General features: G+C 38.1%; 1 protein-coding gene across 1 annotated transcript in view; it reads right to left on the bottom strand.

Annotated features, from left to right (window-relative positions):
* The window catches only part of LOC140242468 (TPR repeat-containing protein DDB_G0287407-like), a 28853-nt gene extending 6647 nt beyond the window's left edge, over positions 1-22206 (bottom strand). The window contains exons 1-13 of the mRNA XM_072322201.1: positions 21660-22206; positions 20690-20943; positions 18636-18820; positions 16580-16799; positions 14476-14559; positions 12106-12217; positions 11096-11275; positions 9615-9748; positions 6267-6369; positions 4164-4288; positions 2771-2977; positions 1784-1996; positions 799-999 (exon numbers count right to left, since the gene is read on the bottom strand). Of these exons, the coding sequence (XP_072178302.1) occupies positions 799-999; positions 1784-1996; positions 2771-2977; positions 4164-4288; positions 6267-6369; positions 9615-9748; positions 11096-11275; positions 12106-12217; positions 14476-14559; positions 16580-16799; positions 18636-18820; positions 20690-20943; positions 21660-22206 (2565 nt within the window). The remainder of the gene's footprint in view (positions 1-798; positions 1000-1783; positions 1997-2770; positions 2978-4163; positions 4289-6266; positions 6370-9614; positions 9749-11095; positions 11276-12105; positions 12218-14475; positions 14560-16579; positions 16800-18635; positions 18821-20689; positions 20944-21659) is intronic.
* Between the last annotated feature and the right edge of the window lie 3431 nt (positions 22207-25637).

Here is a 25637-nt window from a genome sequence, read left to right as displayed (position 1 = left end):
TATTTACGGGTCAATTTTTTTCGTTCGAAATGTAAAATGGATGACCATAGAATTTCTCAATAGAATATAAAATTGAAAACTTTAGAAAGGATAGAAAAAATTGAGTTCACTGTGAATGGTCTGCCACAGGCAGATATCCTTATCATGCTCTTACGTAATACGACAGCTGCTGTAGTCATTAAACCCTGGCTTGGCCTCCTGGTTTGTCAGGCCTGAGCAGAAAGTTAATTTGCAATGGACAAATACTTCGACTCCTAACTCTCAAACGAAGAATCTTAACACCCCATCAGCTTCTTTAAAGTGGGGTCTCGCCTCAAACGAGGGATTGACGGCATGAAGGTCTTGAAATACAACATTTTAGCTATGTTATGCAGAAAACCCTATTAAATTTGGTTGAGGGGTCACAGAGATATGTGGATCATTGTAACGCATGTCATGGATCTTATTCTTCCAAGTTACGCAATTGGATGCTCTTGGAACTGCATAATGTGTGAACACAATGGACAGAACTTGGAGGGAAGGGATTCCTGACATACTCTACAAACTGTACAAAACTCCTCATTTCTCTTTGACCACTGAAGCAATCAGATGGGTATTCCGTAAGATGTGGGTAATAAGTTATTATTTCATACCCTGAAATTATATTTGGATTGATTCACTATTTTTAGAGTTATCATTGTGGAGAGTTCCATTGTAATTTTTGAGGGACGTACGGTATGAAACTTCACCCTTCTGTTTGATGGATTGCACTCTTCTTATTAAGTTTACTCAGAACAGGAAGTAAAGTGAAGAGCTCACCCCTCCGATGGCATGATGAAAGAAGGTCAAGCACTCTATCTTGCACACTCCACTGACTCGTCTTAGAAAGGGTTTCAGCGTCCGCCGCACCATCGCCCAGTGCAGCATGGGAATGGGCGTCTGGCTGTCAAAATCTCCCAGAAGACACTGCATTTCCTGCTCTGTCAGTCCGCGAATGGAACATTCCAGGAGACATAGGGCCTGATGGGATATGGGATTTTAAAACATTGAAACATTGAGCATAAAAAATGCTCTTCATTGACATAGATATTAAAGCACTAGTTATTCAGTGTTTGAGTAATCATCATGATCAGGAAACTCAAAGTAAATATGCATTGTACTCGGGTGGCATGTCCATGAATTTTCCATCATGGCTATTACTGAAACACTGAATAATCAGCTTTAATTTACATTGATGAATTGCAATTTGTTAATCTGTTGCAATCGAAATAACATGATGCAAGAATCATTTAATAGTTAGAAAAAAAAAAAAACTTGGAAGAGTGTAGAAGAATATTTCATTCTTTACTTTACGGCATCAGCTAGCGTATGAGATTCATCAAAGAGGGTCTCATATGGAAAAAGACCCCACAGAAACTAGTACAATACTTTCTATTATCAAACAGTACTGGTGGTACAGTACTGACAGCGCTTGATCCGAAGAATCCTGCAGAGCCAGCAGGCGAAAGTCTTATCAAGCAAAGGTAATTTCCACTGAATGTGAAAAAAAAAACCCAAATGTTCCACCAGTACTGGTGGTAATAAAAACATTAAGTTTGCTGTTTGAAACTTTAAAGACTCTCAGGAAGGGCATAAAAGTCTGTCGGACGATTGACCAGAATAAGAATAGGCATCTGGCTCTCAAGATCAATTCTAACTGGAACCCATGGAAGACCAGCTACTGCTGCTGAAATATGGGCCATCCAGCCATCTTCTCAACAGGAAAATGAAACAAGGAAACAAAACTTTTGAAGATGATGGTCACCTTGTCCACTAGACCCGTCTCATCCTCCTTGGTGAGGCGGCCCAGAATGTCACACACAAGGCCCTCCAGAGTGTCCGGCAGACTCTGAATCCGATCCGTCAGGGTCTCAAACTTGCCAAAGATTCGCAGCTCCTCGCAGGCTAGGGCCAGCCAGAGGGCGTTCTCCGCTCCGTTGGAACGCGTCAACAGGTCTAGCTGCCGACTGTCAAGTTTCTGAAAAATAATCATAGAAATAAAAACAAAAATATGCCATGACTAAATTCCAAACTGAAGGCAGTGATAGAAGAATGCTTTCTCTATGTGATACATTCATGGGAATGTCTGCTTTTGTGAAGTCCTATATCTAAAATCATATTGATTTGAACAAAACTAGTACAAAGACTTATTGCAGAACATTTAAAAGACTACTGGTCCACAATTAGATATTCAGATAATATCGACAACTTGCCTGGCAAGCCTATGTTTGCTCATTCTAGAAGAGGAATGCAAGGACAACTAAAGAAAATCTTTGATGTGGGGGGGGGGGGGGATGGGGAGACATTTTCAAAAAGGTCTGTTGTGATAATTATGTATGATCATGCAACCTCATCACTGCAGAATACGGACTCAATACAGACTGAGTACAGACTCAATACAGACTCAATACAGACTAAAGTCAGACATAACACAGACTGAATACAGACTAAATGCAAAAGCTAAGCTAGATTTCATACAAATTTACTAAAAACTAAATACAGATTCAATGTAAATTGAATACAGACTCAATACAGATTGAACACAGACTACATGTAGGTACAGACGCAATACAGATATATGCATCAAACTGTCTCTCTAACCTTGTTGAACTGAGCAAAGTACAATGTGCACACAATAAATGCAGACTGAATATAACAGACTGAACATACACACTAGATAGAGATTGAATACAGACTAGATACAGATTCAGTACAGACATGTTCATCACACTAAACTCTAGCTGCTTCTAACCTTGTTGTACTGAGCAAAGTAATTCTCAACAATGTCCACCCGTGAGGAATAGTCCAGGTGATTCAGTGTCAGGTACTGCAGGGAGGGCACAGCCTTGTTGATGTCTGACATTGTGTCAGAACCCTCCACAAGACTGAAGACCATGTAAACAGCGCCCTCAAGTTCTGCTGGGATCCAGTTCGACCATTTTGTGTCTTCAAGCTCTAACTGTGGTGCATCATCAGGATATCATCAACAAATTAGCGCAGGAAAACAGTTTTCAGTGTTTCATTGCAATTTTTACAAAAATCCTATATTTCTTGGAGTAAATTACTTCTGACCAACACAGTGGTAGTGCCAACATTCAAAAGGTAAAATAATATGACTGTCAATACTTATGACTATGTTTTGAGTGAAGATATTTTAAACTAGAGAAATTCAACTGTTGGGCATTGTCTACTAAGATGCCTCGCTTCTCATAGAATTACTACATCTGCCAAAGGAAAATGGCTCTTCATACAAATTTCGATGACACTCCCCGATTTGGGTCACTATCTGAACATTAAACTCTAACCCTTTCTGCATGAAAATATTACCAAATCCACTGTTATCCATTACACCAAGTAGCACTAATCATTTGACTTCTGCAGAGTAGCACTTATAGCCAGCATAATACATTTTAGCTAAACTTTGGTGACTATTTACCTTGACAATTGACCTTTCCCCCCTCTCATTTCAGGCCATTAATCATTGATTTCTTTCTGTTTTTCTTACCAAATAATGTTACCAAGGGACATTCATACTTGAAATAGTGGCTCAAATGTCACAGCTTTAAAGGCAAAATTTACCATTTGCAGATGAAAGAAAAACCCAGCATTAGTGCTTTAAGATGGTTCTAAAATGTGTGTTAGGGATAGAAACAACCACTGTAGAAATTTGAATCTGTTTAATCAATGTTAAGTATTGTTAAATATACAATATATGAACAATAGTTATACGAAAAATATTTCCAGATTAAACCGTCTACAGTTAAAGTTTATGAAGAAAAATACTGGTATCTCCTTATATTTTAGGCTTTATTGTGAAAATTTTATATGGTAGGATGTTTTGTGGTACAACAGACCGACTCATATGCATGAAATGTGGTAGCTTGAACATTTTTAAATCACTGCTCCCAAAGGTAAACAGGACCTTTAATCTGAGGAGAGTCACCTTTGACCTTATCCCACTAACCATGTTTAAGCAAATTAATGACTGTCAACTTATTTCTACCTTCTGTACAAACTTACCCACTGGACATCATTAGGTGAAGTACTGACAGAAAATTTCTTCTTCTTTTTTTTTTTCAAAAGTATGACTTTTGACTTTGACCTTCACTAGTATCATTTCACAGAAATAACTGTCTCTTTCTCACCTGTGTTAGGTCATCGATGACGATAAGAAGCTGTTTGCCATCTTTCACGACGGTGTTCAGAAGGGATTTAAATAGCGAGATCACTTCTTTTACAGGTTTATCATGAAGACCCGTCAATCTCTCATCTAAACACAAAGTGATAGTGAAGTGTTCATTAAAAGTTTTGAAAACAAAGCATTTAAGGACACCTTCTGTAACAAACATATCAAAATGCCCTTGTATGGTGACATAAGTCTTAACCCTAAAAGGGCCGGGGGGGGGGGGGGGGCGGAAGGGGGGGGGGGGCGGAATCTCCGCCCCCCCCCCCCTCGACGTTCCGCGCTATAATTCTGTAACGTGAGAAGGCCTCGTCGCGAGGCTTCTTGACTTTCTTCGTTCAAGTCTCGCGCATCTTTTGAGACCAAATTTGCAACGTCCGCGCATACTTTTGCGAAGCCACGCCCATTTTTGTAACGGAATGTCGCCCCAAAACGGGCACAATTTTGTGATTTTGTGTACATTTCCTATGGAAAACAGTGCTCTGTCATGAAAGTCATAAAAACCTGATTATTTTTACAATTAATCACTTTCATTGATTAATTTTGTGCTAATTATGGTAGAAAATTTCCAACGAAAAAACAAAGAAAAAACAAAAGTTGAAAAACAAAGAAACACATAAGAAATTCTGAAAACAATAAAATACATAAGAACTGAAATATGAGTTAGGAACTTTTCGTGATGTACAATTGTTGAATATGCTAAAACAGATTCACAGATCAAAAATTAGACTCTCAATGCTTTTAATCAGGCCAAAATATCATCTTGAGCTTAATTTGCATAATTAATTTAAATTAAAACTAGGAATTGATTGTTTCAAAAAATCTTATGACACAATCTTGTAGATTATGACGCGGGTCTCACGCATGCAAAATTTCATCGCGATAGGGTTAAGTGCCAGTATTTTTTATGCTTCGCTGGGAAGATGATTTTTCTCATGTGTTTAATTCTGCAGTATCAAAACATGAAATACTTTTACAAATAACAAGCAAACAAATTTGCATGCTTTATCATCAATCTATACATCATGCCAAATGAAATGTGGGAAAATTTCCACGTCACTTTTTACATTACAGTGGCCATTTCCAATTTTCATATGAAAGACAGTGGTTTCCATGGAAATTTAAGACCACATGCAGTCATGTTCTTTGTTGTGGTAACTTTAGCTTTTCCTCTTTCACTGACCATATCAGGCGTGATTACACTCAACATTTTACAAACACAGCAACTAAGCTCTGGACACATGATGCATAGGACCTACCTTTGCACATTGTCACTCTATGATAAACAGCTACTAAATTGACTGGTTCATTGTAATAGGCAAAGATAAGCATTATGGAAAGCAGCACAGTGTGTATACTCATTAGGGCATTTACAGATAGCTGTGATGTATGTACATGTAAGTAAATCTAAGCATAGCCTATTACAACCCAATGTGCACATCTGGTATAAATGAAGCATACTGTATCTTGACACACACATTCATTAGCATTGTAACAGTTCCAAGAATGGATTAGTAGCCCAAATTGAGGACACCTTCAGATCTAGAGAGTTTCTGTGACAGCTGTTGATCAATTAGTAATGTTGAATATTGTTTGAGACAGGGGAAAAGCTATAAGCATACATCTGTATATCAATATGAATTTTCAGACAAAGATATACTGTGAAAGTGGAAAGTTTTGAAGTGTTGAAATTTTTGCATATTTCATGCAACCAGAAACTAGCGCAAAAATAATATCACAGGAATATTTTTGCTTGTTTTATGTACCATTGTGTATGTCTTGATTCCGCGTAACTAAAAACACACGAAATTCATCTAACACTCAGCCAAGCCCTAAAAATTACTTATGAGAAAATATCCAATTTTATACAGTACTGTGTATCTTGAAGTGGAAGTTCAGCCATGTTTACAGGTGGACTTTATTGAATGCAGTAAAATCAGACAAATGGAATGGCATGTTTTATCATAACCACACACCGAATTCCAATATTTTCATCAAAGAGTGACATTGGCCAAATATGCAAATGAGCAGTGGCGAGAAGAGGGGGTCAAATGTCACAGCTCACCTTCGGAGGGGGCCATGTGCCGGCAGAGCCTAGCGAGGAGCTTTGACAGGCTGAGACTGTCCCCACTGCAGCCAATCATGTGGTAGAAGACGTTCAAACCGGCCTATGAGGAGACAGCATGCAACCACTGTTTAATAATACACACTTGACCCTTGAACTTTGATATTGACTCTTATCAACAGAATGAATGCACTGATGCACTCTCAAGGCAATTTACACACCTTAGGAATGTGAATAGCTGCTAATTATTAGACCTCAGACCACAACCATTGTTATCTAGTACAGAACTCAAATTACGACTGATATCGATCTCCCATCTCAATGATCAGCAAACTAGGACTTTGATACTTTGCTGAATGAACAGCTCAGGTACAGTCGTATTTCAGCATGCTGTGAATACCTTACAACCTTACAAACACATTGAAAGTATCAACAACAACAAAAATACCCCAAACAAAAACAAAAAAGTCTCAAAGCAAGAAGCTTGGAATACAAATAAGACTTTTACACCTGTAAATTTGATCACAGAAGTACCAGCAAACACTTGTTGTTGTTGTTTTAAAAAGAAAAAGAAAGGAAGAGAGAAAAATGGCACCCTATTAATCACTTGTAACACTTGTAACATTTTTGATAATTTGCTGAAAGATAATTTTGGCTTGATAGCCATGCAAGAGACAAGCTAGTCAACAATGAAATGTATGTATGTATCTGCATTTATGGTATCTACATATGATGAACAGATAAATGGCATACCAGTTATCAATGAGAGAAATTTGATGGCACATTTTTTCATATTTTGAAGGAACATAAATTATCGCTTTCGGTACTACAGAAATTTCAGAAAAGATACAACCATAGAAGCAACAGCAAGTATAGACAATATGAGTATGTCAAGTTTACATAACAATTATGAACTTTAATACACAATCAGTTTGGTCAAACATTTGCCACACCTTTATTCAGATTTAAAAGCACATTTCACCTCACAACCATAATGGGTGATGGTATGGGAGACTGTCTTAACAGCAAATCAAATATCAGCATCTTAATCAAACTTGCCATTTCATTTCATTTCATTTCATTTCATTTCATTTCATTTCATTTCATTTCATTTCATTTCATTTCATTTCATTTCTTTTCATTTCTTTATTGGTCCAATTTGTGTATACACCATGGTATAAATTTTTAGTTTTGTCACCAGTTCACCATGGACATATCTTGACAAAATATAACAACAAATTACATTACATACAACATCAAATGGATACTCAAAAAGAAACTAAACAATATGAAATCAAAACACAAACTATTATCATTGTGGGAATGAATGGAAGTAAATCCACTAAGATAATAAAGTTTCATCAATCTTCCAAACTAAATGAGGAAGACATGTGTAGAAAAATGTGAAAATAAAAGATTGCATACAGTGTCACCACTCCAGATGAGTAAATTGAAGAATTTTTCATTGAACTAGAAATGTCGCTATGGCGACTGGTATGCCTCCGCCATAATGGATGATTCTCTTAACAGGTCTATAGTACGTCTTGACAATGTGTGATGACATAATTAGCAAAATATTAGAATGACATGATTGTCACAAATGTGTTAATGTTCACTTTCCTTGAACTTTAAGTTGAAGTTCAATTGGATGAATGGCTATATTTTTTAAGAGAGCATGTATTTAGGGATTTGAGGATTTGTACTTGACTTTTGACTCTTAAAAAGTTTTTTTTTTTTTTTTTTTTTTGCATTGAGTAATATTCAAGGGATGGAGAAAAGGTATAATTTCAGTATTAAATGGTAAATTGTTAGCATTTTAACCTGGCCTTTGACCCTTGACCTTTGACCCTATGACCCTAATATTCCCAAGAGAAGCACTATCAGGCAGAACATGCATAAATATGTACTGGTACTTAGTTTCGTGATGATACCTTGAGCCACTTCCTAGATATGGAAGAAGTGAAATTTACCACTTTCACATGACCTTTGACATTTTGACCTTCGACCTTTATGGCAAAAGACTACCCAGAGAATCTCTATTGTGTAAACTAATACATGCATACACAAAGTTTCAAGAGAAATCATACAGGCAATGCACAAATATGAGGGGAAAAAGTGAAATTTTGAGGAGTTAACTTTGACCTTTGACCCCATAATTCCCTGGATAATCACTTCCAGTCAGTACAAGCATATGTACTAAGTTCCATGAAGATACCTTGAACCATGCACTTCCGACATATGGAGAAAAAAGTGAAATTTTAACATTTTCACTTGACCTTTGACCTTTGACCTCATGACCCAAAAGTCTGTCTAGAGAATCTTCATTTGGTAGTATATGTATGCACTAAGTTTCAGGAAAATACAATGTACCTTCAAGTATTGCATAGATATGGGGGAAATAGTACCATTTTGAGCACTTGACCTTGACCTTTTGACCTTTGACCTTGAGAATGTGCACCCAAAAGTTGATAGGTACAACTTTGCCCACTCATACATACACATGCCAAGTTTCATTACGATACCTCAAACGGTTTTTTAGTTACGCTGTCCACAATATCAATTACGGACAGACGGACGGACGGACGGACGGACGGATGGACGGAAGGACGGACAACCCACAAACGTATTGCCCCCGGTGACACTTCATGGCAGAGGCATAAAAAAAAGGAACAGCTGACAGATGTGCTACCCATGCTGCCATGGTTACAGCATATATGTGACCGCTACAACAAAAGGATCCTAAAGTCAAATCATCAAAATCTGTAAAAACGATCGGATTTCTGCTTTCAGCATTACTTTCTAGTCTAATGTATCGTTTATCATTTGCCGAAATTTCAAAGAAATAAAAACATGCCCAAAGAGTTGAAGTTAGCGCTGCAGCTATAGACTCCACCCCAAGCATCGAGCAAGTGATCTTATTGGTCAGAGCATGGCATCCTGGTTACTGATTGGTCATGCATAGACCGCTGGTGCTGAGCTTGAATGAACATCATGGAGGTTACTTGGAGCATACAGACTGTACCTTCTATTGTCAAGCAGTGAAAGCTGTCTTGCCTTGCCTTGATCATGATAGCGTCAAAAGAAAAATTTTGAAGGCTGTTTTCTCGAAACGCTGATTTCCTAAACCACTCGAAATGCGCTAATAAAATCATCAATATCTCTGTAACTACATACTTTTATGAATTTCAAACATGTTACATATGAAATTAAAAGTGGAAGAGTAAGTGAGTACTGTCCTGTAATTTTCAGAAAATTGTCCTTCCCTGACTTTCTAATCCATTTGTTGTAGCGGGCCATATACACTGTATATTTTCCAGGCCTAGACTGACAAAAGACAGACGTTCTCACCTGCTTTGCCTCGATGATGAACCGCGCCATCAGAGATGATTTACCCGCACCAGACTTGGCTACCACGGCAACGGGAGGATGGATGCTCTTCTCTTCAGATCCATCCTTCACAGCCTCTTTTTCACTTTCTTCCTCTGAGCACGGAAGATAAAGAATCACCACAAACAAATGAGTGATAGTTGTGAAAACAAATTTTTTGCAATTGTCTGATGAACGCATAAGTGATAAAAATCTATGAAATTTCAATTCAGTTGGAAGGGAAAACATGAAACTACAAAGCAGGTTTAATTTGGTTATTGTAAACAATATAATCTAGTCAACTTCAAATAAATGAAGTTAGGAAGAAAATTGACCTTGCTTTTATGTTAAGAATGCTTTTACTCAGGAACTTGATCAAACTTGATGTTTTACCTAAATGAGTGAATAACATCTGTCCTTACTGTGAGGTTAATTCCTATGACACCTTTGGCTTTTGTTCAGCATTTATCAAAGGAAATTCAGTATTGATGAGAACAAAGAAAGTTTATCTCTATGGAAAATGCAGTTTGTTTCATCTTTTTTAAAAATCATTTTTCAATGTTCACCACAATTGAGTTTCATGAGAAATCTAATATAATTTCATAGCACATAATGTCCAAACTGAAACACATGATGGCTGAAATCTGCATATTTGGCTTTGTTGACCAACTGTTTCAGTTACAGGGTGGTCCAGTACCAAATCTGTCCAGTGATCAGACCCCCCCCCCTTTCTTCTGGACAGCAGTGCCTGGGAAAATCCATTCAAAAAGAAGAGGAGCACAGATATATGAAACTTGAGGGGTGCATGCAATGTAGATATTAAACTGAGCATAATGCCTGTTGACTGTAAAACTTTGACAGACACTTAGATGTATGTTAAGGTCAAACTGAATACAGCAAACACAATTGGAAATTCTTACTAATATGTACATACGGGAAACTCTGTGAATTTCATCAAGAAAAGGTACGGAAGGGGAATCTGGATATCATGTTGAGCTATTTATAGCTGGAACTAGAAAAGCACTCGGAGAGCACAGACCTCCACCAAGCAGCTCATTTCCACCCTTTCCACCCATACACGCACGCCGAAAATTGCCCACTTTCCCAAAATACATTGTAGAAGCCTTTTGTTTACGTCATCAGCTTACCAGCCATCCTGCGCCTCGCCTGAGCAGAGCATGCCCTTTAGAGCGTGAATGCAAACCTTAAATATGTGCAGCTTGAACTCCACAGTTCATTGACCCTATCTGCTAAAAGATAAAAAGTCCTTCAAAAATCCATAAAAATTCCCAGATCACTACTGTACCAAAATTGAATCTTCTGTTCCTTATGTCATTATCAACTTTTTCTGCAAGTTTCATTTAAATCTGTTCACAACTTTTTGAGTTTAATATTTTGCACACAGACAAACAAACAAACCAACACCGACAAAAGCATTTTTAGCGGAGGTAATGAACAGATACCTGACTCTTTCTCAAGAATTCCCCTCCGGGCATAGCAGGAAGCATTCCATTCATCTCCAAGAACCTTATTCTCATAGTCTCCTTTTCCAGACACGAAGTTATGTAGGAAAGAGATCTCTCGCTCACGTCCAAAGATAAGCTGACCCTTGTGACCAAGATAAAGCTGCTGTTTCTCATTTTCTGAAAAAAAAAAACCAGAAATAAGAAAAGAATAAACAAAGGGTATATATTGCAAAACTTGGTGCAAAATATATTGTCAAAAGAAATACAGGCTTCTCTGATATTCTTGCTGAAATATAACATGGGTTGAAAATAAAATAAGGCAATTTCCAGAAATCAATGCTACAAAACTTTATAGAGGTATGCTTGTTTTTCAGATTTTCAGTAAGGAGAAATTCATACAATATAATATGTGAAAAGCAAACTAATTGACAACAAAATAAAATTTCCATCATTAGATTCTCTGACATACTATATCAAGGAAGTATCTTCAAGATATAAGCTCATGTGGTACTTTCTGTGTATTTCTGTGTGTTTCTGGGAATTTTCTGTTCTATTTTCATTTTTTCTTATATTCTAAGAGTCCACTTTATTTCAAGTATAATCTTGATGATTACAAGAGATAATGACCTGGAATATAGAGACTAAAAAGATAGATAGACAAACCAATTCTTCTTTCATGGAGAAACTCATCCTGAAGTTGGAAACAGCATAAAGACAATAGTGTAATGGTTGAGCACCACCACACATGATATTTAGTTATGGAAATTGTTAATGATTACCTGTCTCAGGTTATAAATCGTTGTGCACAAGAAACCTCTCTTTTCATGGTAGATAAGTCCTTCTTTGCTTCTATTTTTTCCAATGTCAAAGTCCCTGAAAAACTCACATCTACGCCTAATTTTGATATTTCCACCAGTCTGTGGGATTCCATCGAAAAGTACAACAAGGTAAAGTGAAGGTGTGCATTTCTACCTGATTACTGGCCCCAAATTACCCCCCAAATCTACCTTGCTCTTCTGGAGTCAGCTCAGCAGTGTGCGTAGGATACTTCCTGTCAATGGCAAACTTGAAGAACTCTAAAACTTCCTGCCCAAATTTCTCCAGTCCAATCAGCTTCACCTGAAAAACAAGGAAAAGTAGAAATTACGCGGTGCGTAATATATGTCCCCGCCAGAAGTAGCATTTAGTAGCAAAATGTACAATATAGGTAAAAAGATGAAGGTCAAAGGTCAAAGAAGTCAAAGGTCAAAATTCTATGTAGAAGTATTGAAGCCCTCACCTAGTGCCATCACTTAAAGCAAACGGAATTGAAATCGGGTTACAAATGGCAAAGGAGTAGCATTTTGTAGCAAAATGTACAATATAGGTCAAAAATCAAGGTCAAAGATCAAAGAAGTCAAAGGTCAAAATTCTGTGTAGAAGTTTTGAAGCCCTCACCTACAGTAGTGCCATCACATAAAGCAAACGGAATCAAAAGCGGGTTAGAAATGGCGAAGGAGTAGCATTTTGTAGCCAATGTACAATATAGGTCAAAAATCAAGGTCAAAGGTCAAAGAAGTCAAAGGTCAAAATTCTGTGAAGAAGTTTTGAAGCCCTCACCTAGTGCCATCACTTAAAGCAAACGGAATTGAAATCGGATTACAAATGGCGAAGGAGTAGCATTTTGTAGCAAAATGTACAATATAGGTCAAAAATCAAGGTCAAAGGTCAAAGAAGTCAAAGGTCAAAATTCTGTGTAGAAGTTTTGAAGCCCTCACCTAGTGCCATCATATAAAGCAAACGGAATCAAAATTGGGTTAGAAATGGCGAAGGAGTAGCATTTTGAAGCAAAATGTACAATATAGGTCAAAGGTCAAGGTCAAAGGTCACAATTGAAATTCTGTATAGAAGTTTCAAAGCTCCCATGTAGTGCTATCATATAAAGCAAACAGAATCAAAATCGGGTTAGAAATGGCGAAGGAGTAGCATTTTGAACATTTTGATCACACACGGACGCACACACGGACGGACACACGGACACACGGACGGACACACACACAAACGGAGCCCGTTTCATAGTCCCCTGCTCGAACTCGTTCGGCGGGGACAATAAAATCATTCTCTGACCTATACATCATTCACACTTTCATATTGGTTGCTGATATTGGCATTATGCCAAGATAAAATCATACTGGTGTGCCCTTATGATAGCCTTGGCATCAAATCATGAAAAAAAAATCTCACAAAAATGTCTGTGACATCTTCATCCACAAAAAATATCTGCACGCAAAAATAGTAGCTTTTACAATATCTAGAACTATATGTAAAATAAGGAAAATACTGTAGGAATCTCAGCAATTGTAGTTTTTCTCCTCTTTCCACTCAAGTCCCACCTGTTCTCAATAAACTAAAAACTTTCTCACTTCTAACCACTGTCAGAAACCTCTGTAAAAATCCTGCCCTTTAAAGGGCATTCCACACCATTTTCATAATTTCACATCATGTACATGTAGTACATAAATCAACAGCTCTATGTATAGATTTGTGGAATTTATTGTGGTTCTTGAGTAGAGAAACAATACAGTTGAACCTCTATTATCCAGCCTCCCTTTATCCGGATCTCTCTATTATCCGGACGCAATCTCGCCGTGATTTTGCCCAACTCCTTGAGAACTCCTACACAAACACACATGAATTACATATTACTTCCAACATGATTAACATACATTACATCAAATTTCCTTCCAAATTGCTTACCCTCAGACATTTTAACATCCCCAAACATCCCTAAATGTAACAATGAAAAGGTTGCAGTATATACACATTACTACATATGGTACTACAATGGGCTACATCAGTACATGTGTATGTATGTACATGTATAAAGCATTGAGTCTCCCGTATCCGGCCAAATCCCTTATCCGGATGAGCCCCGGTCCCGACTTGTCCGGATACGAGAGGTTCAACTGTACTTTGAAAAATCTTAAACAAATCACACTGAACAATGATGATGACATAGAGGCTCACATATTTCAGAAATGTAGCAGTGTAATTCCATTTCAATACCGCTTGCTTATGAGTTCACCTGTGTATAATCTATGCATGCCTTCTTCTTTTGTTCTGCTTCCTTAAGCCCCATCTCATGCATTCTTATAGTGACCCTGCCATGTCATCATCCTTGTTCATAGCAATTTGTTATAAATTTTGAAAATATTCTTATTCTTCATCCCAGTTATCACAAATTCTGAAACTCTGTCCTCAGTATTTATAACTAATTTATAGTTGTTCAAATGTAAAAATCTGAAAATCATCCCGAGGTCTCCTTTAAAGGTAAGTCAGTTATACAGGAGTATGCCGTTATTAACAGGACTACTTGATTTAAACAGGGTAAAACTCACTGAGCTTGTGTCTGAAGGGTCGTACTGACAGGAGTAGACGTGGGCTTGGTCTGGAAACCGGTTCTGAATCTTAGACCTCAGTTTCTGCACAAAGAGAGAGAAATAGGACCATACCAATGAAGAGGTCAACTGTACACTTGATGTCCAATAAAGGACCACTTTGAGCATCGGCTCTCGCTACAGTGTGTGGTTGAGAGAGTGATTCTTATCATAAGAAGAGAATACTTGTAGATGAATGAACTAAAAAAGAAGACAAAGAATGACAGTGGAGTGCTGAGGGTTCTATCTACAGATCAACTATTGTAAAACATGATATATTCGTGGCACGAAATTTTCGCGAATTGCCGCTGGCGTTCAATGCATATACAAGGGTAGTGTAGACAAGAAATTTCGAGTGCATCTTAATTTCGCGAATCTTGGCGCTCGCGAAATTTGCGAAATTAAAATGCACACGAACATTCCTTGCTTTACAGTATTAAGTGGTATTTCCATCACTTTTGTGAGAATGTATTTAAAGGTCCTGTTGACCTTTGGGAGTGCTCACTGATTTAATGAAATGTTCAAGATATTACATTTGATGCATATGTGTAGGTCTGTTGTATCAAAAAAAATCCTCCCATGTAAAATTTTGCAATAAAGCCTAGAATATAAGGAGATATCGCTATTTTTCTCATTAAACCATCATTGTAGACAGTTTAGTCTAGCAACATTTTTATTACAACAATCGTTCACATTTTGTCTATTTAACAATACTTAACATTGATTATATGGATTCAAATTTTTACAGTAGTTGTTCTATCCCAAACTCACATTTTGGAACTATTTTAAAGCACTAATGCTGGGTTTTTGTTTCATCTGCAAATGGTAAATTATGGCTTTAATATCAATCTGAGATCTATCCCTACAATGTAACTATGCTTGTGAGTATGTACGCAAACAATAATCAATCAATGTCTCTCAGTCTTCTGTTAACCCATTGAGGATGAGTCCAGAGTATAATCAGGCAAGTGTCTATGGGAAATGCGTGTTGTATCAAAGTCAGCCTGTCCTCAACGGGTTAATACTTTCATCAGTGTTCCAGAGACTCCAACCCCAAGCACCTTCTGATCTGGAGATTCTCCCGCCTGAAACCCCTAGCAAACGGGAGACTCCAATTTGATGTGCGCGAAAGGTGAAGTCCCTTGCGTCCGGGGTCCAAGCTCTGTAGGGTTGTAGATGCTCTCTTGTGCTATCTAAGGCTTATTTTTTCAACATACAATGGCAATAAGTAAGAAATCCTGTCTAGCGGGAGACACAGAGCCAGGGCGGGAGAAATTAAATCTCAAGCGGGAGAACGGGAGATTTTGCAAAAATGGGCTTTCGGCGGGAGATCTCCCGTCGAAAACGGGAGAGTTGGAGTCTCTGGTGTTCCTGGGATGCTCCCACTCCAAACAAAATCTTGCTGTGTTGATAAAGTATTCACAAACATGCTGTTGCAGAAAAATGCTGAGAAAACAACTGATGTCAAGATCCCATTTACTGTACAAAGCTTGACTCAACAAGAAATAAAACTTGGAGACAATGTGATTGCCAGATGTAATAAATGGCTTCCTGAGGTATTATAAGTGGAAAATCATATGTTGTTTAAGTGGAAGACCATGTCGTAATTTCTTTTTAATAGGAATAAAAACACAGATTTTCATCGCTCCCTGTTCATTTCCCATAAGAATAACACAGGAATTGCACATCCTTTCCACGGAAGCAAGCCTTGCATTGACATGTGTTAAAGTATTGGAAACAACTCTATGACTCTTACACACAAGATTGCAAACTGCAAAATGAGAGCACGAATAGATTCTTGAAAAGTAAAAGACCAAATTATCAGTGGCAGAGAAAAATATAAATTTAAAGGAATACAACAGCAATTAAGTCAACTCTATCTTGACTTTGGTTACATCAAATTTGCACAACACACAACAATCTTTCCTAACTGATTTACCGGTACGCAGGCCAGACAATGTTCTATCTCCAAGGGCATGGAACATAAACGGCAACTGCATCATGTTGATGCGTGCAATAGATATATTGAGTGGTCCGCATCTGGTTGTACTACTCAATAATGTACCTGTATCTGGGCTCGGCCAAGTTCCGTGGGGTCAGCAAACTTTAACCTGACATCTTCTGGCATGCCCTCCACCTCTCTGAGGAAGTAGGCGGCGTTGGGGTTGCAGAAGCGGTAGGCACCATGGAGGATCTCCATATGGGTGATGGAGGAGTTCCCCACCCAGTCATACTTCCGGGCGATGTCCTCCGGGACATCATCCTCGCTAGGAATCCAGCCGTACCTGAGTGGGGTAGGATGTCACAACACTCAACACTGGCACTGGTCAGATGGTCCCAGACCAGTAAAAATCACTGTCGGACCAGTAACTTTTCAGGAGTTGCTAAATTTACTGGTCTGATATAACAGGTACAATAACAAAAATAACATTTTCCGGGCCAGCTGGAAAAAAAAGTACAGGACCAGTAAATGTAATATTTAGACCAGGAATGAAAATGGCTTACTGTGCAGCCCTGATTATTGCCAAGAGTGATGTATGCAGACTAGCTGGTCTCAGTGTCGCAGTGCAGCACGATCACGACTCACAGTACAGATTAATTCATCCTTTATGTGCCAGACACTTTGTACAGTACTGGTTGAGGTGAGGATTCAGGTTTATTACATTTTTCTGTGAGATGATAAACCTCTCATGAAATAAGAAAGAGCATGTAATTTCAGGAAGGATTCAACATTTATTTGATGAAAATTGGCCTTGAAATGGCTGAGATATCCAAAAAACCGATCCTAATAAAATTGACAGGCCACAACTTTTATTAGGATCTTTGTTTTTCATTGTTTTTAGATATCTCAGTCATTTCAAAACTGATTTTCATCAAATAAACTTTTGATTCCCCCTAGAATTGTATGCTCTTTAACATTTCTTAGAGTGGTTTCAAAATATCTCGCAAAACGTTACAAGCTGGATCCCATGCACCTCAACCAGTACTGTACAGTCCCTTTAAATTCCCAACCTTTTTCATCAGCATTAAGTAAATACTAATCCATCCAAACATGACCTAGTTGTAGATGAGACCTAGTTAGTCCATTCAGGCATAGCAATGGGCCTCTCAGTTCAACAGGAAGGCCATTGTGAGATAGAGATTAGGGGGTATTAAAGCTGATCTCTATTCATCGGCAATTAGTTTCCAGATATCTCATTCCAGCCAATCAGCAAAGAAAACACAGTAAACAGAATGTACACAGCATGGAATATTTAGCATTGTGATCATTTTTCATAAATTTTCCTGATCATAGTACTTGCAAGAAGTATATATCAAAACCAAATACAACAAGACTAATTTCTGCAGCTTGGCTAAACTGCTTGTATGCAAATAAATACAGCTCTCTTCCTCTGTATTATGACAAGGCTATTTGTTTGATTTGTCAAAAATAAACAAGTGATATTAAAAGCAGGAGGAGAAGAAAAAAATAATGACAAAGTATTCACACACTATGAACCTAAGAAATATTCCATTATTATGTGAACAACTCACTTCAAACACATATTCATTCTTGAAACAGCAACAGAAAAGTTCGCACAATGTTGACAAACAGTGCTGACGGATGAGCACATAACGTAGAAATGATATCGGAGTAAACATATGGATATATGAATCGCATGTGTGAGTTTGAGTCAGTAAGCTTAGCATGTCAGTACACACAAAAGTCCTGAAAATTACTGCTAATGAATTGGGATTACATAATCTCTCTTATCACCACAGTATACCGAGAGGACCTTCATGCGGAGTACAGTAGTTACATCTGTGTAGGTTTAATTTGTCCGTCTTTAAATCATAGGGAAGTTTTGGGGAAAATAAAGCAATTAGCGTCAGTAGAAAAATGTGGCAGGTTACCCCCAACTGTGCAACAATATTGGTACCGGTATATTGAAAGAAAGATATTATTCAGAGGGTGAAGGTTCAGTTTGTTAATTTGCAGATCAGCAGTTGCAATCTTAAATTAATAAAATGAATTTGTAGAGGGAGACAAATTGAAGAAACTCACACCTGAATATTGGCATATTGTTACAAATAAAATGTAAGATCATAACTGGCATAAATGGGACTGTATCTCAACCAACCTCTCTCCCAGCATGTTCAGGAAGAATGCCTCGCCCTCCGTGTCTTCATGACACCGGTCAATCTCCTCCATACAGGTGCAGAGGACCGTTCGGGTGGTGGAGTCCCGAGGCACGCCCCAGCGGAGATCACACTCTATCAGATGGATACTCCTCTTTTCACACCACTCCTTAAGCTCTGGTAACACCTGTCAGTTAACATAAAGTTAGATCACCTGGGTCACTGATCAGTATTAGAAATAAAAGATTTAACAAAAACAACACTTTTTCTGAGGTCAGGATTAGAATGGTGCCTTTCCTACAAGTGTATATTATTAAATAGATAAAATGTAATAATCTAAAGTATGCATAAACCCTTCTCATTCTACATCGTGTAACTACAAAAGCTTTGTGAGTGGAGTTCATATTATCTCATTGTCACACAGACACACCAGCATACACACAAAAATACACACATTGTATAGACATACTACACTGACACTGTTTGTCTGTTTTCTTTGTTTTGCATTGTTTTTATGTAACATGAGTTTTGTTTCCATTTCTGTTACATTTATGCTGTATTTTATCTGCAAGGACCTGGGGAAGAACGGTCCTGTGACTGAAGGTTGTGCCATGCTTGGATAATGGAAGGACATAAATGAAATGAAAACGCACACTCACACAAATAAACATACAAACACCCAACTACTTGTAATTAGGCCAACAACCAAAGGTGGAATATGAAAAAAAAAAGAAGATTTATGGCTGCTACTCAAATACTGAACAATTGGTGCTCATTTACCTTGATTTTGAGCAATTTGTCATCAGTTGCAATAAGAAATGACCAAAAAAAAAAATGATAAAAGAATGATTTACTTGAACAAAAAAGCAGCTTTGAGAGAATCTTTGTGTCATGTAGCTGTTAACCTGTTGAAGGAAAAAGCTGATAAAGTGCTATATAACAACATGTTTCCCATAGAAACCTACCCAAAATGTCGAGACCAGTCTCCAATGGGTTAACGTGACAGAACTGAAACTAAACTGTTCATCCCAAAAAGAAAATAGAAACTTAAAATACTGGGCCAAGCAATAGTGTAAAAACGATGGAATAGAAACTACACTATGCATGATAGCATGGCCATATCAAATCTTTTAGGGGCATACAACTTCTTGAAACCTCACAAAGTACATTGTAATGTATTTGTTCAAGAACACACAATGTCTTTGTGCATGCAGAAGTTGTCTTTCGACCACTACTCTGTGGTTTTGGTTCAGACTCCAGATGTTTCTGCTGCTTGTCTACAGAAGTACACAGAGTATTACACGCATACATACATACAATTGTAATACCGATATACGTAGTCCATGTGTACGGTATACAGACTATGAATTATACACATTATAATACATGTATGTATGGGAAGAGTGTATTAAACAGTAATTGCATTGTATTGTATTGTATTGTATTGTATTGTATTGTATTGTATTGTATTGTATTGTATTGTATTGTTTTGTATTGTATTGTATTGTACTGTACTGTACTGTACTGTAATGTATTGTATTGTATTGTATTCCATTGATTTTGCTGACTATTAGCATACATTATATCACATCATAATGTGTAGCATACCTTCCTCTGGAAAGTATTATAACACAGTGTTTGCACATTTTACTTTCAGAATTCATCACACAATGAGGAATGTAGGAAAGCTTGTATACCATAAAACATTCCACATTGCCAGCACTTTATTTGCTCATTCAATCTATCTATTGCTTATTCTCATTTTGTCTTCATGAGAAGCTCTTTAACTGGCATTTCAAGTCTTGTCAACAAGTAATCACACAGACAAAGAAACAAACAAACAATAAAAAAAAATATCACAAGTGCCCTATAAAGTTGACAATATAAAAATCTGCCTTCACCGATTATGAAGGAGAGCTTACGGATCGAACACAGAGAGAATTCGGCATAAACCGTTTCTGCGCTAAGGGCTTTCAACAGGTAGACAATCTACGCACCAGTTTTCTGTGCCAATCGGCACTCAGAGCACACCAATGGTTAAGTCATGATGTTCTACCTTCTTCACCAAGATCTCTCTCTCGTTCTGGAAGTCGTGGAATGTCGACGACACAAAAAGCCGGACGACCTTCCATCCCGTCAGGGCCATGGGGGTCTTTGACTTCGACAACTTGAAGAGTCGACACTGGTCGTCGATTTCGCTCCATACTTCATCGACCACCTCAGCGACCGTCTTTGCGTCGGTCTTCCACGGCCATGCTGGCACTCCAGGCTCGGCATCAACCACTTCTTTGGTAGGCACACCATGAGATGCTTTGATGCATGAAAAAGAGAATGAATGAAAGACTTGAAATGAATAAATAAAGGAACAGGAATGTATTAAATAGATATTAAATATAATAATTTTATAGCATGTATCTCTAAATGAATCAAGATATTTAGACTAATTAACAACTAAGTATATGGATGGCTGTACTTACATGGGATTTACCATTTACTTACTACAAACATATTTTTTATAAAATGAATATGTAATTTGATATTAAAATTGAAACATGATTACACTGACATAGTATCAAATGAGAAGATGAGAAAGAAATGAGATATAATCCATGACATTTGCCCTGAAATCCATTTTCTTTCTTTCTGGCATAATCCATGTAATGGATGATTTGCTTTTCAGGTGCTGATATGTTAGACGGTATGATGAAACCTTTGATAATCACCTTCGTTTCTATATCACATTTTACAACACATACTTTTACATCAAGTTAACATTTTTATGGCATTTTGTCCACCAACAACTAAGCAGTAAGATGACATGAGTCAGTACCATAAAAATGAGAAAATCTGATATCATTTTCCAAAGATGAGGGCAATTTTTTGCAAAAAAAAAAGGGAGTACAAAATTAAATGACAAAAAGAAAATGGTGATCACAGTTAACTAATATTGCTGTCATCGTGTTAGGCTGGTAGGGGGGGGGGGGATGATTATTGTTATAAATACACTTCTGTAACAGAAGACTCACCATGAACACCATGAGTGATGGTACGACTTGGTTCATCCTGGGATACTGGGTTCCCTTCATTATCCACCACAATGGGCTTCTCATCTTTGTCCACCTCTTTCTCTTCTTCCTCGTCATTCATCCTTGTCTCCTTCTCCATCTCTCCATCCATTCCTCCTGATGGTTGACCATTCCCAGCATCATTCTCAGCTTCAGCATTTACTTCCACCTGTGTCTTGCCACTCCCACCTTGCACCCCTGTTCCTACCGGATCTCCCCCCTCCACCGACTCCTTGGCAGAAGGGACTGGTGCTACTTCACTGGTATCATGTTTAGAAGGCTTTTCCTCCTCCACTGGACTCTCTTCCGGGAGATCCTTCTGTTTAGACTCTACCATCCCCTTTTCCATGTTTTCTTGAGTTTCTACCACCTCCGGCTCCTGCTCACGATCACTGCGTCCTTCCTCTCCGGGCTCTTTGTACCGAAATGATCCTCGCTTACTAATGTCCGCCTCATTTCCTGGAAGCTGATTGGCTGCTGATCTGGGTCTGGATGTACCCACTCCCATGGTGGTGATTAGGCTTGAGTTGACGCTTCGGAAACTGAAACATGACATACAACAGGAAGGATGTGGTCTGTTGTCATTAAGCAATGCAAACAAGTAAACGACCACCATTTCAGCTTTATATCAACCATAAAAGTTGAGGAACTTTGCAGTTGGTGCAAGCTTTGTCTTGAGGTTGCAAAAGGTCTAACTTTGTTATCCCTACACCTGCCCGAGTGATATGAAAATACTGCACATATGATCAAATTGAAAATTGTATAACATGAATAATTCTCTGCCTAATATTTCACTGAGCAAATTTAGAACAATTGGTCTCAAGAAAAGGTGGGTCCCACCTTTCATTAGGACCACTTTGCTTTACTTTACTTATTTCAATCTCGGCTATTTCAAAACCAATTTTCATAAACTTTTGATTCCTCTTTATAGAATTGTATGCTCAATATTTCATATCTTTAAAAGTGGTTTCTAATTATCTCACAAACAGTCTGAAAAAACAACAACAACAAATCTGAATACCCATCTCAACCAAAACTATACCATCCTTTAATATTCACATATTGTATGCTAAATATGTATTCTTTAGCACATCTACAGATGTGGCGGATCGGGGGGGGGGGGGCACACTGGAAGCGTGCCCCCTTTATTTTTTGTTAAAACAAAAGAAATAAAAAGAGAGTGTCAGCTGATGAAACCCGGAAGTGGCACTAGAAATATTCCCCCCCCCCATTATTTCCTGGATCCGCCCCTACATTTACCCTTATTTAATACTCAAAGACTATACATCATGTTTTTACAAGGCCATTATCAACATCAAGCAACTGTTTTAATGGTGGCCTTCAACAGTTTTTAACCATCATTTCCAAAAGATAAATGGCATGATTGCATGTATTAATGGCATATTCAGAGCGTTCAATTAGCTTCAAATCAGCACTTATTGCTTTTCTGAGAGCTCAATTAGGCAGGTTAATCAAAAACCATGACCACAAGCATTTCAGCGGGAAAGTCTTACACATGTATCAAATGCATGTAGCTCTGAGGGGACCTAATTGCCAAGTTAATGACAAATTGGTATTCTGGTGAACATCAGTCAGGGGTGAATGTAATGATTATATCATTTATGATGCACCAAATGGTACTGCCACTTGTTTTAACTTGCATTACTTAGTCTCCAAACATGATATGTGACAAGTCAAAACTTCCAAAATCAGCTACAATTGGCCAATCATGGAGTTCATAACAGATTGCACAACTGTGGGAACATAAGCAGCATTATAAACAAAAATTGCTTCACAATCAAAGAGAGCTCTACACTAGATGTGTAACAACCGAAGTACCTGCTACATAAAGTGAAAACATAGTTTTGGTAAGGGTTTGTGAACCCGTCTGGCACCATTTCATATTTGCTTGCAATTATATAGAAAGAGTCTACCAAGAAACTAATAACCTGGCTGACGCGATTTGCCGGGATGAGCAGTTGTTTTGGAGTATTTCGAGATCAAAACTAAGAGTCGGTAACCGCCTTTTATTCCAGAAGGATCCAGACTAAATCGGTCTCAGGGAAAACTTGGCCCTATTTCAGACAATTCACACACAGTTCGTGATCGCCATACTGAAAAGACAATCAAAGACACTTGATTAACAACAAAACAACTTCAAAGACAGCGCGTCTCAGGTGATGTGCGTAATACGCTTGAGGACCGCGTGCTGTCCATTTGTTTTGTACAGGATTAGCGCGCACTTTCCTGTATTTTCAGTTAAGCGTCCTTGGTATCAACTCGGACCATAACTGTGACCAGCCAGAACGCGAAGCGCTACAGGCCGCGCTCCCATAGTACAACGCTGTACAATCCAGAGGGACAAATCGTCCCACCATCAAAACGAGGCCGAGTTGTCCCCAAGTCCGAGTTTAGCCTGACCCCGATCGGGTACAACGTGTAAGTTCTGAGACTGCGACTCCGGCGAACCTTTTTGGTTATTATTTCGCATTTTCGTCACTAACCATCCAATAACTTGTTATTACAGCATTATTCCACACATTTCTTAGGCATACATGCACATTTGGGAGTGAAATTTGACAACTTCTGCAGGCGTACCAGAACTATGTTTTGGCTTTAATCATATCAATGTTTTTGCAATTCCTAGCATATAAGATATCCTCTACAAGTTGTGTTCATATTTGTTAGCAACATACTGCAGTGCTGAAATATGTCAGAGTTTGAAATAATTTAGTTTGTTTATAGTGCACCTTACTATTGAGCACAAAACAGGTTGCTACAATATTTTTTTCCTGCCATAATTGTACTCAGTAGCTCTGAACACACTAAACACTAGTAGTATTTATGGCAGCACCTGCCCCATGGTTTATTGTTCTGTGAGTGTGTATGTGTGTGTGTGTGTGGGGGGGGGGGAGGAGCTGTTTACACAATTTCTGCAGAGTGGATAGGGCCTACTGTGTTGTGCTAGAAGGGTGAACAATTATAGACGACCAACGCAAGGTCATTCCTTTGAGCTATGCCATGCTTTTTTCACTACAGTACTATCAATTATTGCAGTTGATGTGTATTTTCATTGAGAAGCAAAAAATTGACATTGAAATGGAAAAATTTCCTGATTGCTGCTCAAGATGAAATGATACTACAATCCAACTTCAGTTATCTCGCTAAAAAAGAACCACTATCCCATCCAGATGATTACTGATTTATAAGTGAGATTATATGGCAAATGCCAAAGAAGAAATATTTTATGCACATTGTGTTTAACTGGGGTATATTAGTACATGTATCAAGACGGTATAAATAGTCAATCACAACTTTTTGTTTATTTTTTTTAATGATAACATATCATACCAGAATACATACACACACACACACACACACATTTATACTTGAGCCTAAGACAATTAACCTCCTCTAGTTCTATATAATGGCAAATCTTCTACTGAATTGCCTAAAATTTAACCTCAGGGAGTTGAGGAACGTGCTGGGTTTTCTAACACCAACCTGAGGAGCAGAGCTACCAAGTCTCACGCATTCTGCGTGAGACTCAAGCATTTAGGGTTTGTCTCACGATCTCATGCATGGCACCAATTTTTCTCACGCATCTAGTGAAGTCTGCAACTTGGGACAAAAATAAGGAGCATAGCTCAAAGGATAAAAGTGATAGTTGCAATTGAAGTTATATTTCCCTTTTGTCTTTCAAAATAAGTAGAAAATGGTTGCACCAGATGAGCTAATGATTAAAAAAAAAAGCTCCCTACCATGGGGGGGGGGGGGGGGGGGGGGGGGGTCACCTTCTAATTCGCGCGCGCATGCGCGTGAGCGCCGAGACGCTGAGTCATGAAAATCTCACTCATAAAAATTTTTTGAACTTGGCATCACTGGAAGAGTAAACTAGTCTAAAATTTTTTGACCAACCTTTTGTGATGCACACAAAAC

The sequence above is a fragment of the Diadema setosum genome, chromosome 19 (assembly GCF_964275005.1).
Source record: "Diadema setosum chromosome 19, eeDiaSeto1, whole genome shotgun sequence".
In the NCBI taxonomy this organism is placed as follows: domain Eukaryota; kingdom Metazoa; phylum Echinodermata; class Echinoidea; order Diadematoida; family Diadematidae; genus Diadema; species Diadema setosum.
This window is presented reverse-complemented; position numbering and strand designations above follow the sequence as displayed.